Source organism: Ambystoma mexicanum, chromosome 9 (genome assembly GCF_040938575.1).
Source record: "Ambystoma mexicanum isolate Mex_15411 chromosome 9, UKY_AmexF1_1, whole genome shotgun sequence".
In the NCBI taxonomy this organism is placed as follows: domain Eukaryota; kingdom Metazoa; phylum Chordata; class Amphibia; order Caudata; family Ambystomatidae; genus Ambystoma; species Ambystoma mexicanum.
The window spans coordinates 787,483,505-787,500,042 of NC_090931.1; the positions used below are offsets into that span (position 1 = coordinate 787,483,505).

Genomic DNA, 16,538 nt, shown 5'->3' on the forward strand with positions numbered 1-16,538 from the left:
TCTGTTTAGATGCTGCATATGGCAGATGTTATTATTTCTGTAAGCACGCCATAACCTGCTCGGTTTCAGGCTTTGCCTGGATTCTACTGCGAGGGACCCCCTCGTGTACTGCTGGTTGCCACACCCTGCTAGGGTGAGCAGTTAAGGTGCACTTGCTCAGTGTACTCTTTTGCTAAACAATATGTTTAAGTGATGAATGGAACACATTTGCGTTTTCAGAATTGTCAGTAGCCCGGATAGCTCAGTAAGTAGCAGCTTATAGAAGGGCCGGGGGTTCGGACCCCCGTGAGGGCGTAACCCCTCTTCTTTGGATGGCTTATATGTCTATTTTATATAATTTATTAAGTACTTTAAAGAAAAGAGTGTGCGGAGGTTGTTGCAAAACAGACCCATGTGGTGGGTTGCACCTTCCTCTCTAGACATTGGTGTTAACCTTCGTCTTTTAGTTAAACTTCTGTCGCCCTTTACCTTAGTTAGTTTCAGGACAACTGAGTCCTTTCCTTAGGTTTTGCTTTTCCCCGATATCAATTCTCCACCCAATACCTGTGCTGCTTAAGCCGCAGTATTTTCTCTCAACATGAGGAAGGAAAAGATGATGTGTTATGCCTCTATTGAGGTCTGCAGGGCTTGAGGCTCTTTGGTGGGGACGTGTTTTCCCTTTCTATTTGTCCCATTGGACATTCATTATTCTATTGGACTATTGGTGGAGACAGGGTCAGCTCGAGGGTAACTGTTCAGTTTTGTTGCATGGTAAGTTGAGCCACCATTTTCTACTTGGAGGAGGTGTTTGGAAACACTTGATGGTATCAGATAGATGTTTTGCCAAATAATAACTTTATGACGCCTGCCCATGGTTTTCCTCTCAAAGCTTGGCCTGTGGTTCAGCTAACCGTCTAACAGTGTGTTGCAAATTCTCCTCTGCTCGGGAGTTCAAGCAGGTTTCTGTACCCTCAAGAGTGTTGTTTAGCCTCTTTCGTTATATATATTTTTTGTCTACAGTGCGGCGAATAGAGTACTGGTTTTAACATCCGGGCTGACCCTACAGATACAGGTTCCTAATTTTGAAAGGTCTAAATCAGTCTATTATCCTGCTGAGATCGATAAGTGAACACCTCACTCCACACCCCATTCATAGTAGTGATAAGCACCACTCATATACTTGAGGGTCGTAGTATTATATTAGTGCTGTTTGCTATGGAGCATGTGCTTAATTTCCTTCCCCTGATTCCCTTATGGCCAGTCAGCCTCACACGAATACAGAGACTCGGACCTCAGGGGTTGAGGGGACAGTGGTCCCAGGTTTCTTTCACAACCTTTAATTTGCGGGGCATTGATAGTCCTTTTCCCCCTCGTTCCCTTTCCCGCCACCCCTTGGGAGATTGCATCATGATATACACCTCTTGGAATGTCTCCCGATGGTTTCGGGTTCCTTTTTTACAGGAGTTCCGGTTTGTGACCAGTGCAGACTCGCGCTGAGCATTTCTGTCCCGTCAGTTACTTTCCTTTGCCTAATTCCTGGTATTTCAATAAGTTAAGTCGAGCCCATCCACGGTCAGGGGATTGGTTAGAAGTGCAAGAGTGTATTTATTTCTCTTAGGGTGTAAGCGGGGCTTTAATGTGGTCCTCAGGGTAGCCTTCTTCTGGGTTGCAGGGTTTTCCCCTGGATAAGTGAGGGAGGGTTCTCCTCCTTTGGGAAGGCCCAATATCCCTTGGGGGGATAGAGGGGTCTGGGAGGTATACTAATCTCCCATCCAAGTTATTACGACCCTCTATCACGATGCGTTCCAGCCTCTCTACATTAACTATCAGAAGGTGGCTGCCAGTGTGATTCCCAGAGGGCTGGGATATACATTTAGTTAATGACTTGATTTTCCTAGTCTCCTGTATGACAGGTGGACCTTTGGGTTTTCACAAGAGTTTGTTTTGCAATAAGGTGCCAGCTCAGGGTGCTGTGAGCTTCAAGGATCTTCAAATGAGCTGAAATAGAGGTTAGACCTCTTCTGGTGTGCAACTTCATTTTAACTGTTTGGTGATCAGTTCTTTGCAGTTTAGAGTCTTGTTAAGACTTTGGAATTTAGGAGTCCTCCCTCGGTTAGTTTTTTGATCCTCTAGGGGTTTTTATCAACCGGGGAGGACGGAACAAGGTTCAAGCACCGGGCATATCTACAAAGGGGTTTACATATCACTATAATGGTAAAGATTGGTTGTAAGATACATTTTTGTCCTTGCCAGGTTTGGCCTCTTAAGGGTCAGGTTTGTAAATGACTGCCTTTGTCACGGTAGCAGAGTTCTTTAAGAGCTCAGGAGGTCTGAAGGTCTCCGTGTTGGCAGTTCGACAGGTTTAGCTTCTCAGGTGGGGCTCCTCTCTTCCATTTTGCTTCTGCCTCCAGAAGACATCCTTCCTTAGTATATACATATGTCTGAAGACAATTGTGGGTTAAGTCTATTGCTTTTCTGCTCAGCTCAGGATAGATTGTCCTATTACAAATTAATAAAATGGCTTTTTACTCCCATTTGACCTTTTATGAAGGTTTGTCTTTCCCACTTGTTCCCCAGTGTAGTTATGTGACATGCCCTGTTTCCAATGCAATATCTTCCTTTAACACATGGGATGGAGACTACACAACTTTCACCCCTATGGGGTTCTTTCTTTATCTCTAGGAGAGCTAGGTGCTTATTTTTTCTTTGGTTTGCTATCTAGATTCCCAAAGAGGGTTTGAATTTAAGTGTTTTAATGTTTGATTAGACAACAAAGGCGTTTATTTCAGATGGGGTTTTTTCCTAAACTATTGATATAGGAGAACTTTGTTCAATGTTTTTCCCCTCTTTTAACCAGTTGGTTTTGGTGGCCTGTAGGGAAAGCTGGAATTGGCACATCTTCCTGTTTTTCTTGCAGTGGATTTGTCTATGCCTTATATGTCACTTATTTGGGCAGTCTAGTCTTAGGCAATTCTCTTGCGGTCTGCTGACTGACTTAATGAAAGCATTTAAAACATTTTCTTTCCTATTATTTTATTATATTATTCTATTATATTGTTCTATTCTATTGATCATGTTGTACTAATGGGATGCAAGGGCTTTGAACTTGCATAATATGAGCCTCCTTTCTTGTCATAGAATGACAAATCCCCCACACTAACGTGAGATGGGGGTTTAGATTCTATTAAAGACAAGGAGGCGATTATTATACCACCCACCCACCCTGGATATGTTATGATATGACAGTTATGACACGTATGTACACAGGTGGTTCAAGAGAGAACATTCTTTGGTTTGTTGTTCTTCCCATCCACCAAGCCTTCTTGCTTGTTGTTCTTTCAGCTACGAGTTGAGGTTCTGATCAGGAGTGTGGCTCGCAGTTACAAGTTATGGAGTGCGTGGTACAAGAGCTTCGCTGGATTTACCTTCATCGTTTATCATCTGATCTGTGCAGTGGACATCTGATTCAAGACAGCTACAGAAAGAGGAATTGGGATTAGAGTAATGGACTTGTATAAGGAAGGGTCCCTGCTCATTGGTCCCCTGCAGGGCATGACCTGTCCTCCATGATGGATTGGGAAGCTCCCTTACATTGACATTGAACTCTATTTAGTTCTGCTTGTTACAACTTTTTTGTTTGTAAAAGTTTTTTTCTTTGCTGCTGTGGTTTCAGAGTAAAGATTGTAATGCATAATAATCGCCTCCTTGTCTTTAATAGAATCTAAACCCCCATCTCACGTTAGTGTGGGGGATTTGTCATTGCACCGCTTCACGCGTAATCTCACTAAATATTTAATTTGTGGCAGGGAGGTGGAGAAAAGCAGAAACACTTACTGTCCTTTGGCATCCGCCACATCCAGAAGTTCCGGACTGTCCGCGATCTCCAGCAACAGCCGCAGGCATGATGTGTGGCCGTTGATAACTAGGAGCAAAGCAGAGAAAACAGGCAATGGGAGAGAGAGGTCAATATCTTTCCACGAGTCCAACCACAGAAGGGGGAGTGGAGGGTAGGAGCTTATACTGTGCATGCAGGTGGGGCACCCATTATGTTTATACCTCTCCAGAGAGGGCCATTGGGGTGGTACATATAGAAAACAGAACCAGCTATAATCTCTAGATAACCAGTAAAAAAAAGAAAAGTGCCCTGTGGCCAGTATTGCACCACGAAACAACACATTCTTCAGTTAGACGGGAGGGGGCGCGCGAGCACCATCATTTGAGAACGCACACTAAACACACGTGGAGCCAAAACATTTAGATGTTTATGTGAATGAGCAAATTTCAAGTTCAAAGTCCGTACAGTACAATTTACATGTTAAAAGTTTATCAAACTACCAGCCTCGGTAATGCACATTTTGTTTACCTCTGTTGCCATTTAAAAAAAATCGCGGATCTGTCCCAAGATAGGGGCTCCTAAACTGGATTTTACATTGTATGAGCAGGGACTTGGGGGCATGAAAAAACCCTCGGAATCTATCAGAAAAAGAATCGTGAAAAATGCGTATTTTGAGTAACGTCGCACACCGAAGCAACAGCTGTAATCCACATGCAAGTCATGGTTCAGGCGTTAGAACAACCAGCAACGGCCTTAGCAATGCAGCTCATTTCAAATATAATTGCACATTTAGCTCTGGTGCAGCTGTTCTCCCATTCAGAATTGCAATCACTAATGAAAATGATTCATTTGCCTGCAAAATCCCACCTGCATGGGATTACTGTGCGCATACAAACACACACGCGGTGACTCCGAAACTAACTAGCATGACGTGGGCCCTCAATTGGTTGTGAGAAAAATCCCTAACATGGCCCATTATTGGAAGTGAGAAAACACGACTGGTCTACATATTAAGTGGATCTGTTCGGCTGAGGTAAAATGTGACTAACAACAACCTCACACAATCCAAATGGGGCCTCCTTGCCCACTGGACTGGACTACTAACCAAATAACACGATAGCCCACTCCGCCATACAAAGCACAGACACTATTTCCTGCTAGTCACCACAGAGAGGGAATTCACTCCACTGTGCCATCTCGATGTACTCTATAACGCTGCTCGGTGACAGCCTAGGGCTAAACCCACCAGCACACCCAATGAATATACAGCAACATCAGGGTAACGGTCAGCACAGGGGCGAGGGCTGCCATGCGCAAGTGTTCTTAGTCCCCACACCGTGGTATCAGAGGCCCTCAAACATGACTTGTGCCAGCCAGACAAGGTTCTGTGTAAAGCCACGCGGGCACGTACCAGAGACTCCAAGAGGCCCCCAGGTGTGGGCTGTTTAATAAGCTGCACCCCCTGTGGCTGCAGTCACGTAGTTCCACCTCTTCACCACCAGGAGCAGGTCCAAGAGCCTTCCGCTTCCAGCAACCAAATGCCAGCCTCCCTCCAAAACTCAACATTCAGAACTGCGTCATCGCCGCTGCACTGTCTAATCAGATAATTCGTCCCCGAACCCGCAGCTAGCACTTGCTCTTATGTCCATCATTCAATCAGCAGCGCACACGCAGTCAAACATACACCCCATATTCATACAATACAGACACAAATACATTAAATAGCAGAAATCCCTGGCTACAAGAGCACTGCCGTACAATGTGACAAGTAGAAGCCATGACCATATCCGCACAAGCAACCTGCATTCTAAAACTCAGCGAGCCTCGTGTGGTGTGTTATGAGTAATAACCAACACTACCAGCGCAAATCCTAAATAAACCATAGCCATACAAATATATACCAAAACACACCACACAACTCCCAAAAACAGATGTCGTAGGAAGATTCTTGGTGCAACACTTGACTTTCATTTATTATGAGAAATCCCTCCGGGTGAACATCATCTCCACAAATTGAAAACAAGCATGGCCATGGCGAACAGTTGTGAATTTTTGTGTGTAGCCAAGGGACATGCATTTTCTAGGCACTGCCATAATGGAATTCTTGTCCATAAAATGGCAACAGCAAGGCTGTTACTGCTGTACATGAATTCCGTGCAAGGAACGGATTCGAGGACAAACATACAGCGTATACATCAAGTGGCTGAAGACACACTTCCTTAAGACATTTATTTATTAGAACGAGCTCGTTCAAAACAGAGCTTCTTTAGGCCGTGCATTCAATTTCGGTGACTTCCTAAAATGTAATGACAGACCTCTTATTAAATACATTCTTGTTCTCATTTGCATCAAACATGCATGGAATTTCTTTTTAGTTACTCTTCGCCAAGGTGATACCCAGTCTAACATTTTTATGTGGTTTAGTAAAGGAATACAAATTAGTCACTTTATTGGTCTTTCTGTGTTGACAAAGGCATTTTATAATACTCATCAATTGCTTCGGGTAGCCCTTCCCATTCCATTCACCGTATTGCAATCTCAATGACTCTGAATACAATGTTCATCTTAATCTTATTAATGTAGTCCTTTATTCCAACTGTGGCATTTCATTCAAGCCTAGACCAGGTCACTTGGCTAGATCTTTAATAGCTCCCTCGACTAGAGCGTCAGATATTTATAAAATGTTTGTTGCTGCAAAAGATGCCTAATAAATCTAAATTGGTGTGGGAAATGGACGTTTCCTGTGTCATTCATACTGATTGTTGGAAGAAAATATGGATCAGACTCTTCAATATATCGCAATGCATCTTTCTCATAATGCACAGGGCTCTGTTTACTCCAGAAATGTAGATTACCCCTCGAATATTGGAAAATATTTTAATTCATCAGATTTTAATACAAATTAATTCCCATACGGTGTTCAATATATGTATTGTTCTCGTCTTCCAGGCTATATCTAAGCATTGGAAAGACAGAGTCTTAAGGTTAACAAACCAAATTGCGGAATTTGATTGGTTGCATTTCACAGAATTGAATCTCGCACTGCTGGTTGAGCTCATCTATTACATACATCTGACTTTAAGCAGGCTCCATTCATTCGATTTCCTAATTGGAACCCCACCCACCCCATTGCTGGGATTCAACGCTTTGATTGTATCCCTAATGCCCCTAAACCGCCATGCACTGTTAAATCTCTAAGGGCATTTTTGTTTTCTGATCTCTACTTGATAATACCGTTGTTTTTGTAATGTCTTGTCATGTCCTGTAGATGATGTATCCAAGTATTTACATTTGTAATTCAATAGCTGTTATTCTACAGTTTTCTACTCAGTCAAACATTATATCATTTATTCAATATTGGATTAAAAAAACGTATTATATACTTCCGCATCATCATATTCCATTTCTAAAATTCAATACAAATTATTAAACTAAACGAAAAATACAGGAGCTGGTCCACAGATGCAATGAAGCCATTACGTTTCACGTTTCAGACACCTGCTTAGAAATACTAATCCCATCCCTTTAAAAGTACAGATCTAGCTGATGGAGATGCGAGGGGGGCTTGGCGCAGCTAGTGGGAGTGGCAGGCAGCGGGTAGGAATGGGTATTGGGGCAAGCATTGCCATGGGTGGATTAAAAATACCAGACAACACCGATAAGGCGTGTGCCCCTCACCAAATCCCATCTCTGCTGTCTCGGTGACCCATGCCACTACTTTGGCTTCTAGGCAGCGCCACCTAATGTCAAAACCAAAAATGATTAATCATCAGCCCTTTGAAGTTGACAAGGGTCTTTGCATGAAGTCAACAAGGGGATGGTTTGTTAGCTTCTCCCACAGTCAAGACAACTAGGCTAAGAAAAATAAAAAAGCATTAGTGATGGGGAAGCTTTACATGCAGCCTGTGACACTTATTCATGGAGCATTTTCCAATGGGGTTTTGCCATTATAAAACACTTCTGTTAATTTAGGCCCTAAATCTACAGGGCGAAAAGCTCAAAAGAACCTGACACACACAAACCAACAATGTGACCAAAGGGGAAGGCGAGTTCCTCAATAAAGAGAAACACTGAGCAGGTGCGCAAGTAAGTAAAGTGTGCGAGCTCCTACCTTCAGGAATCTTCACTGTGGGAAACTGCAAAATGCCATGGAGCTCAAGAAAATATTTAGCTGATTTGCAAAATGGCTCCACAGGTGCTTATAATATCTTGCGGTTCCAGTTAAAGCCCAATAGAAAAGATCACCCCAAGAACCAAGCACTGAACTAAACAAGCAATCACATAATGAGGGGAAGTAAAACGCTCAAGGAAAATACTAAATCACAGGAGAGAATACAAGAGCACAAAGGGAAGCTGCAATCGTAGTCAGATTTAGAAAAGCCTGGTGGATGTAACAGAGCCTGGAAAAGTTAATTCAGTGTCTTGGGCCTGGAGGAAGCAGATGTTCGTGCGGTGGCTCCCTAGATACAAGGGGAGACTGCTGCATAGAAGAGTGCTGGGAGCACTGCTGCCCGGAGGACGGCAATGCAAGCCTGGAGAGACTGGAAGGCGAGGAAGAGCTGCTGGGTCCTGGAGGTCATGCAAGAGGCAGGCTGGCGAGAAGGGCACAACAGCTCCTCTCAAGTTCATGAGGAATTGGAAAGCCAGAACCAATGGTTTTCCACCAGGGAAATAATATAGGCTGCCTTAAAAGGACCCTGAATGAAGGGGGTTATAAATAGTAATTTACGAGAACCAGAAGATTCCAAGAAGTTAAAAAAGCACTGGGTCTGAGGAGAGATCTTCAGAAAACCGAGGAGGAATCCAGAGTAAAAGGACTATCAAGATTCAACCCAGAGGAAACTGGAGGAATGCAAGGCCTGAAAGAACAACCCTAAAGATGCAAGAGGACTGGACTGCAAGTGTGAGTACATTAGGTGGGTGAAACCTACAGGGTGATACTATATACAAGATTTCAACTTTTGTGTTGGCCAGAATATTGAGCTTTTATATTTCTAGATTAGGGCTGGCCAGTGGCCTATTAGGATGTAGAAGTATAGGGTTTGGAATTTGGTTGCCCACTTTTTGGAACTTTTGTGTTTAGATTATGGTGTTCAGAAGAGGAAAGAGGCTTATTGAGAATAGGGAAAAGACTACTGTTGTAGGTCAGAAGCAGGAGACAGACCAAGATTTGCCATTTCAAGGGATCTTTATAATAAGTAATATGAAAATGCCTAACTTTCCCTACTCTGAGGGTTTACCTATCTAACACAACTAAACTGGGGTAAGTAAAAGTCTGTCCTCCGTCAAAAACAAATCTTCACTGATCCTACCACTTATCCTAAATAACTTAAGACCAGGAGACTGACTCCCTTCTCCTGGGATTGCTTTCCAACAAGTACTTCTCAGCATAGGATCTTAAAAGAACTCTTAGCTATTCCTTGCACCAGTTCATTCAGTTCTCTTAGGGAACCTCTCTGCACCCCTTTGTTTATTTCTCCTTGGCCTTTCAAGTTCCTCTCTGTAGGCACTCATGCACCTGAATTTTCTTTTACCCTGTTCCTCTCCATAGTTGACAGTTTCCCTTTTCCTATGCCCAGCTTTGCCAGTTGTACACCTTTTTTTGTATCGTTTACTATAACTTGCAGAGTTCTTGTCTCCTCACTGGGATCTGTGTGATGTACCCAGTGACCTGTCTCACTCCTTTTATGATTTGTCCATTCACTGGGATGAGTAGGCCTAGTCTCTGAATGATTCTCACTCTTCTTAATATTGGACCACTCACTACGACGAGTAGGCCGAGTCTCTGAATGATTCTCACTCTTCTGAATACTGGGTTATTCACTGGGATGAGTAGGCTGAGTCCCTTCGGTATATTCGTTGGACCAACTAGAATGAATATGATTATCCAAACCTTTAATCATGCACGACTTCCCAGATCTCCCGCTCTACCAATAACCTTCAATGCAAGAGGGCTGCGTCACTGGGTTGGTGTTTTCCCTCTAGTGCTTCAGATCTTGTCAGGATGGTTTCGATGTGCACTTCTTCCTCCTCACATACACTTTGGTATCGCCTTGCAAATGTAGTATTGGCACTGAAACGATTTTTCTCGATCGCTCCCTCTTTTGGCCACTGCTTCCTTCTTGGATACTCCTTTCGGCTGTGCAGTTTCTCTCGGGTCAGACTCGGGTGCTAGACAGCTAAGGCACTTCCTTGCTCTGGATTCCCTCGGTTCATCTTCTAGCCATGTGCCTGCTGGAATTACGTGGTTGACAGACACTGGGTAGTCTGTCCCTCTGAGTGAAACTCAGGTGCTTGTCTCCCACAGCTGCTCACCACGTGGGAAGCAGAGTTCTTTCCAGGCTTCCAGCCTCCTTAATCCAGCTTGTTAGAATCTTATGATGCTGCTCTGGGTTTTCCACAGTTTCTCGTGGCAGTCCTTTCTTTGTGTACAGTTCTACTTGTTATAACTCCTTTGAGGTTCTTCGTCCCAGTACCTAAAAGGAACTTATTCTTTATCACTCCTGGGTTTTTATTCATCTCAGTATCAAGCAGATACTTATCTTCTGCAAAGATATCACAATAGCAGATATAGGAGGATTCTGGTTTTCTGTCAACTAATATGGTATTAGGGGGTTTCCGAGTATGATAGAAAGGGAATTCCTCATGGGGACAGTAGTCCTTGTCCCCAGGGGGGAGTCTCTCTTTGTGATGTCCCGTTTGCTGCCACCCCTAGGGGGAATATTGTGTAGTAGGCTCACCTCCCTAGCCTCACAAGGAAAGCTCCCCTTTCCCCCCTTGGGGAGAAGTGATTGAATCCCGCGATTCGCCACACTACCCTTTCGCAGAGAATTGGGCCATCAAGTCTCACTTTGTGTATCCATGTCCTGAACATTGTTTACGTATAAACCCCCACCCGCCCCCACCCCATTTGTTTATAAAGGCTTTCCTTAGTGCCTACAGGCATTATATTCTACCCTCCCAAGAAAGTCTTCTAATAAACAGGTTAATCACTCTAAAAAGAAACTCATCTCTGTCCTCATTTTGTGACATGCTCATAGAACCATACATTTTTCAGATACTGTGGTCCTCCTGAAGGTATGGAAACATTCTAGATGGTGAGAACCTGCAAAATGGTGTGGAGGGAAAGATTAATTTAACTTCCTTTAAAGGCACCTTCCCCTGCACGTCTCAACTGGAACTTTAACTCGGAGCATGTGGAGGGGCCTTTAATCTGTATACTGTGAGGGGTCAGCAAGGAGAGGCGGACAAAAGGTGTTCATGTTTTCAAACAAAGCCATTTATTAAATGAAAAGGAGGTTGGTTAAATGCCTTTCTAACCCTATTCTAAAGAGGAATTTCCCTACCTAGAAAGCAAAACTAAGGATCTGTCTTTGTCAGTAAGTCTGTAACTAATAATCTGTCCTTGTATGTAAAATGTCCTATCCTGGCCCTCACACTACAAACAAAACAAGAAAGGTTGCAAGGAAATGTCTCTGACTTGATGGCAAAAGCGCTCAAAACCAAAGATTTTAATAACTCCAACGAAAACGTTCTGCAAGGTAAAAGATCCTTGAACGTAGGTGATGTTTTCCTTCCCTGAGATTCTTCAAAAAGAAATTGCAAGAGCGTCCCTTTAAGTAAAAGTTCTTTAAAGTTGCTTTTGACTCCCAAAAAAATCTTGTTGAAATCATAAGATTTTCAACAGTCTTTCTGTAGGGTTTTCTTTAACTCTGCAGACTGCCTGGTGTACTCAACTGCCAGGTATCTTCACTCACTGCTTTGAACTCACAAAGTTATTGTTGATATCACAAGTTTTGCAACAGTCTTTCTGTAGGGTTTTCTTTTACGCTGCAGATTGCCTGGTGTATTCCCCTGCACGGAAATCTTCATTCACTCTTAATTACCTGGTATACTCTCCTGCCAGGGATCTTTACCCAACTTCCAATGCCTGGTGTACTCGTCTGCCAGGACTTCTCTTAGTTGATTTACAGTTCTTTCGTTATACCAAAATGGTCTATACCATGGGGTACTTGGCATATTGGCTTATGGTAACACTTGATCAAACATCTCCATGCTGGCATCTCATGCACCTGTATTGGTTTCAGGTTTTTCTTTGTACTGTGTTTTGTCTTCATACAAACATTCTTCTTATTCTCTTTTCATTATTAGCAATCCCATATTTATCAAATATAGGCTGGTGCACTTATCGTAACGCCCCTGGGTCCCCAGCTGCTTTCGGCAGGGTCACTGGTCTATTTTTGTGTCTCCAACTCTGCCCGTGCCTTTGTGGAGCACCTTCTTCGTTCGCTTTTCACCCTGGAGTCAGCAGAGATCTCTCCAGCATTTGCTGCGGTTCTGCAGTTACATGCTGGCTTCCTCTCATATTCTGGACGGATGAACACTGCTTCCACGAATGGCCTGACACCCAGGAACTTCTGCACAGCTCCTCAAGTCTCCACAACTTTTCCTTGTCGTCTGCAGCATCCCTCCGTCTGTCCTGGTAACCTTCTCTGCATGTTTCGCATTTTCGAGGCTACCTCTGGAATTCACTGTCTTCTCCTGTACTGCTCACGCCCATAGTGCGCTTTCCATCTTTAAAAGTTCCACGCATTGTAAGTATGGAAAACAACTAGTCTGCAGATGGTACTTTCAGATCTAGTTACTTTGTACAATCTCTTTACTTCTCTACCTCGTCTCAGTACCTGAGTGAGTATGGGAGTTGGAGTCCATGGATGACATTGGATTCCAGACTCCTATTTGGTTTTCCATTGGGTGCTCATATGAAGGCATATCAGAAAAAGGGTTTATAGTGATATTTTTGAATGCCATTGTTTCGAATGGCAAAGTTTCTAATAAAAATGCGGCAAAAAAACACATTTAAAAAAAATTAATTTCCTGGGCAGGCCCCAGCCCCTGTTTTTTTACCCCTTAACACCCATTTTAGTTTTAAAAAAAACTTGACCTACAAAAAAATGCATTTTTTTCAATGAAACTTTTGTCATTCGAAACTATGGTTTCGAAAAAATGACTGGATACCCAGAAAAAGGTGTTGTGTATGTGCTGTAGGGGTTTGAGGCAAATGTGGGGGCCTGAACAGAATGACAAAAGGCCATCAGAAACGTAGGTATTAGGGGTTCTTCTTAATGGGAAAGGGGGAACACGGTCTTCTTCAATGGAATCAAAATGTCTCCCCAGTAGCTATCTGCTCCCATGTGATCCTCCCTCATATAATCACCCCCCAGGGTCAGGACCAGGCAGCGGCTGCCGTCCGCTGGCCACATGGGAGGAGGTGACCATCAGGGAATTTGTGATGACTCCACTGGATTCATCACAACACTTACAGATCATTGAAGAGACATGAATTTCCAATCTTGAGAAATTGTTTTTTATTGCCACCTGAAACATACAAAAGGTACCCATGAAGTTCCACTGGTTTTTACCTGCCGCATGAAGAGGCGTTCTTTTGGTCACGTTATCTTTGACCAGGATGGATGCTCCATGGTTAAGGAGGGCTTCAACACATTCTGCATGCCCTTTGAAGGCTGCCAGATCCAAGGCTGTGCGCCCTCGCTCATCCTTCATATCCAAGTCTACCTGAGACTGCAGCAGAACTTCCAATGCTTGATAATGGCCATTGTATGCCTAGAAAACAAAGAACATACATTAGATAATCCCTAGAAAGTCTGCTGTCTGAAGAGCTGGCAAGAGCACAGCTCGCTTTCCACCAACAATGTAGGCTACTTTATACAAAAGGTTACACATATTAAAAGATGAGCAAATGTATTGTTGTGTTACATGGTTCACTCCTCACCTAAAAAAGCTCGGGCTAAACAAAAGAAATCTTGAAACCACCTGGAGACTCTCTCCCTCAGCCGAAAACAAACTCAACCTAGCTAAGGCATCTTCCCAATATAAGAAAGACATCTTACTAGCCAAACAGGAAACGTACAACACCAGAATATCACAATCTAAATCTAGTGTCAGAGAATTGATCAGCATCCTTAAAGAACTGGAAACTCCTATTGCCCCCCAAGAATACTGCACCAAGGATAAAAATTGGTGCTCCAGCATACAGTCGGCCCTCACCAACAAAGTAGCCAATCTACAAACTAAAATTGCCCTCAAAAAAGCTTCTCTTACACCTCACATCCGACAGACTATAGGTCCACCGTTAAAACCTAAACCTAAACAAGAATTACGTTTCTGCTTTGCTAAGGTATCGACCATTGAGGTAGAAAAAGTTATCTTGGGACTTAAACCATCCAACTGTAAAGGTGATCAATGCCCTGCCCAACTAATCAAGAATGCTGCAAGAGAATTATCGCCATTTATAACCAAACTCATCAACTCATCCTTTACCACAGGCACTGTACCGAATAACCTAAAGGAGTCCTGGGTACTGCCACTCCTAAAGAAGCAAACCCTTGACCCGGCCATTCCTACCAACTTCAGGCCTATCACGACCGTGCCCTTTCTTCTAAAAATCTTAGACAAAGTGGCATACATGCAAATACAAAACTTCCTTGAATCTAACCTTTTACTTGGAACACGACATTCCGGATTCCGCCCACAGCATGGGACTGAGACAGCCCTAATCGATCTCAAGGCCCAAATAGACCAATGCAGAGACAACGGCCAAGCAGCCCTTCTCCTACTGCTAGACCTCTCAGCGGCCTTTGATTTAGTCGACCATACAGTATTATGTAGCCACCTAGACTCCGCAGCCCACTTCTCCAAAGAGGCCATAATATGGATCAAGTCTTTCCTGAGTAACAGAACTATGAGAGTCTTTTCTCCCTCAGCCTCAGCAGACCCGATCCCCATAACATGTGGGGTACCTCAGGGATCCTGTGTGTCACCCACCCTCTACAATGTATTCACAAAGCCACTCTTTGACGAAATGGATCATCTGGGTATTGCCTACACTAATTACGCAGACGATACCCAGATCCTCCTCCCGCTTTCAGGTGACTACGTCAGGGATCTGGCCTTAGTGAATAAAGTCTACAGCATCGTTCAGGCATGGATGGCCACACACGGCCTATGCCTGAACGATGACAAAACTGAACTCATTATCCTAGGCACCCCGACATACATAACCAAACTCAGCCCGGATTATGCCAATTTCATCATCGATGGGAACATCATAAAAGTAGCTAAGGAAGTGAAGAACCTAGGCTTTTACCTAGATGCCACCTTGAACTTTGCTAAACAAGTTAATTCCCTAGCCTCAGCTACCGCATACACATGCAAACTCATCAGAGCGAGCAAACAATTCCTTTCTACAGACAGCTGCATCACGCTCGCCAGAGCCCTCATACTTTCCAAATTGGATTATTGCAATGGACTCTACATTGGGGCAAATAAACAGACTATTCATAAAATCCAGGTCCTCCAGAATAATGCCCTGAGAGCAGCTCTCAAGATTAGCAGAAAGGAGCATATATCCTCGGTAAGAAGACAACATAAATGGCTATCCACACAGGATAAAATTAAACTCAAAATTGCCTCCCTCACCCACAAGTGCCTCCACAACAAAGCACCACCATACCTTAAGGATAGGCTACACCCTAGAACCTCGACCAGACCCACAAGAACAGCAAATGCTAACTGCCTACAAGTCCCGCGATTTAAACTCGCGACTATAGGAGGACAGAGCTTCCCAGTCAAGGCAGCACAACTGTGGAACACACTACCACTTGGCATCAGAGAACACCAGCCCTTTGCGAAATTCAGGCAGAACTTGATCAATTGGCTGAGAGTAAATGACGCCTAACTAACCTCCCTGCCCTGACTGTTTCCACTGGTAAACTAACTGAAGCTCCACTGGCACCCCTATTCCAGACTAACTAATTCAACTTCCTTCTGCACTGGAATGTCACTGGAATGATACCTGTATATTACTGCTGTATATATTATTGTATACTCTATATTGTATGTATGTATATTACTAATGTATATACTATTGTATACTCCCGATAGTATATCCACACCTGTAAAACTGTGTTGGCTCTGGACCTAGTTCCGGCCGTGTATATATATGCCTACTATATAATGTACATTGTATGATACCCTTGCACTGTTATTACTTATTATGTACTTGTAACTAAGCTGAGCATATTCTTGTCCTGTGCGCCCTGATGCCCCAGGGTATGGCGCGCCCTATAAATAATAAACTAAACTAAACATATTATTACACTAAATAGCAGCATTACAAGTGCATTAAATATTATTTTTAGGCATACGAACTGAAGAGAACCACATTATACTATACAACATAATGCATGACTATTTTTGGCTGCGCGTGAAAGTTATGCAAAACACAAAGACCCCCTTCGTCAATGGTGCACTGCTCCCCAGGAATGGTGTAGTCCCGGGATGTCTCAATGTATTCCACACATGCATGATTTTCACTACTCTAGACCAGATGTCTGCAACCTATGGATCTCCAAATGTTTTGGACTATGACTCCCCTGATTCCGCTGACCGACTATGCTGCCTAGGGCTGATACGACTTGTAGACCAAAATATCTGGAGAGCCAAAAGTTGCAGAACCCTGTGCTAGACAAAGTGACATTTTAAAATCCTTCTCTCCTCACCAGCCTCCAGGTTTGGGAAAGGTTCAATATTTGATGATGGAAGGCTCAAAATGGAGTCTGCCTGCTACCAGTGCCAATGTCGACAGCCTTTTCTTGTCTTGTGATAGAGCTGGACTGGTACTGCAGGTTATGAGTCTTTAGTA

At 43.5% G+C, this 16,538-nt stretch overlaps 1 protein-coding gene across 4 annotated transcripts in view; it reads right to left on the bottom strand.

Annotated features, from left to right (window-relative positions):
* The window catches only part of ANKRD44 (ankyrin repeat domain 44), a 1,456,106-nt gene that overhangs the window by 416,784 nt on the left and 1,022,784 nt on the right, over positions 1-16,538 (bottom strand). For all 4 annotated transcript variants that reach the window (XM_069615728.1, XM_069615729.1, XM_069615727.1 and 1 more), the window contains 2 exons: positions 13,237-13,438; positions 3,814-3,901 (listed from right to left, as the gene is read on the bottom strand). In XM_069615728.1, the coding sequence (XP_069471829.1) occupies positions 3,814-3,901; positions 13,237-13,438 (290 nt within the window). The remainder of the gene's footprint in view (positions 1-3,813; positions 3,902-13,236; positions 13,439-16,538) is intronic.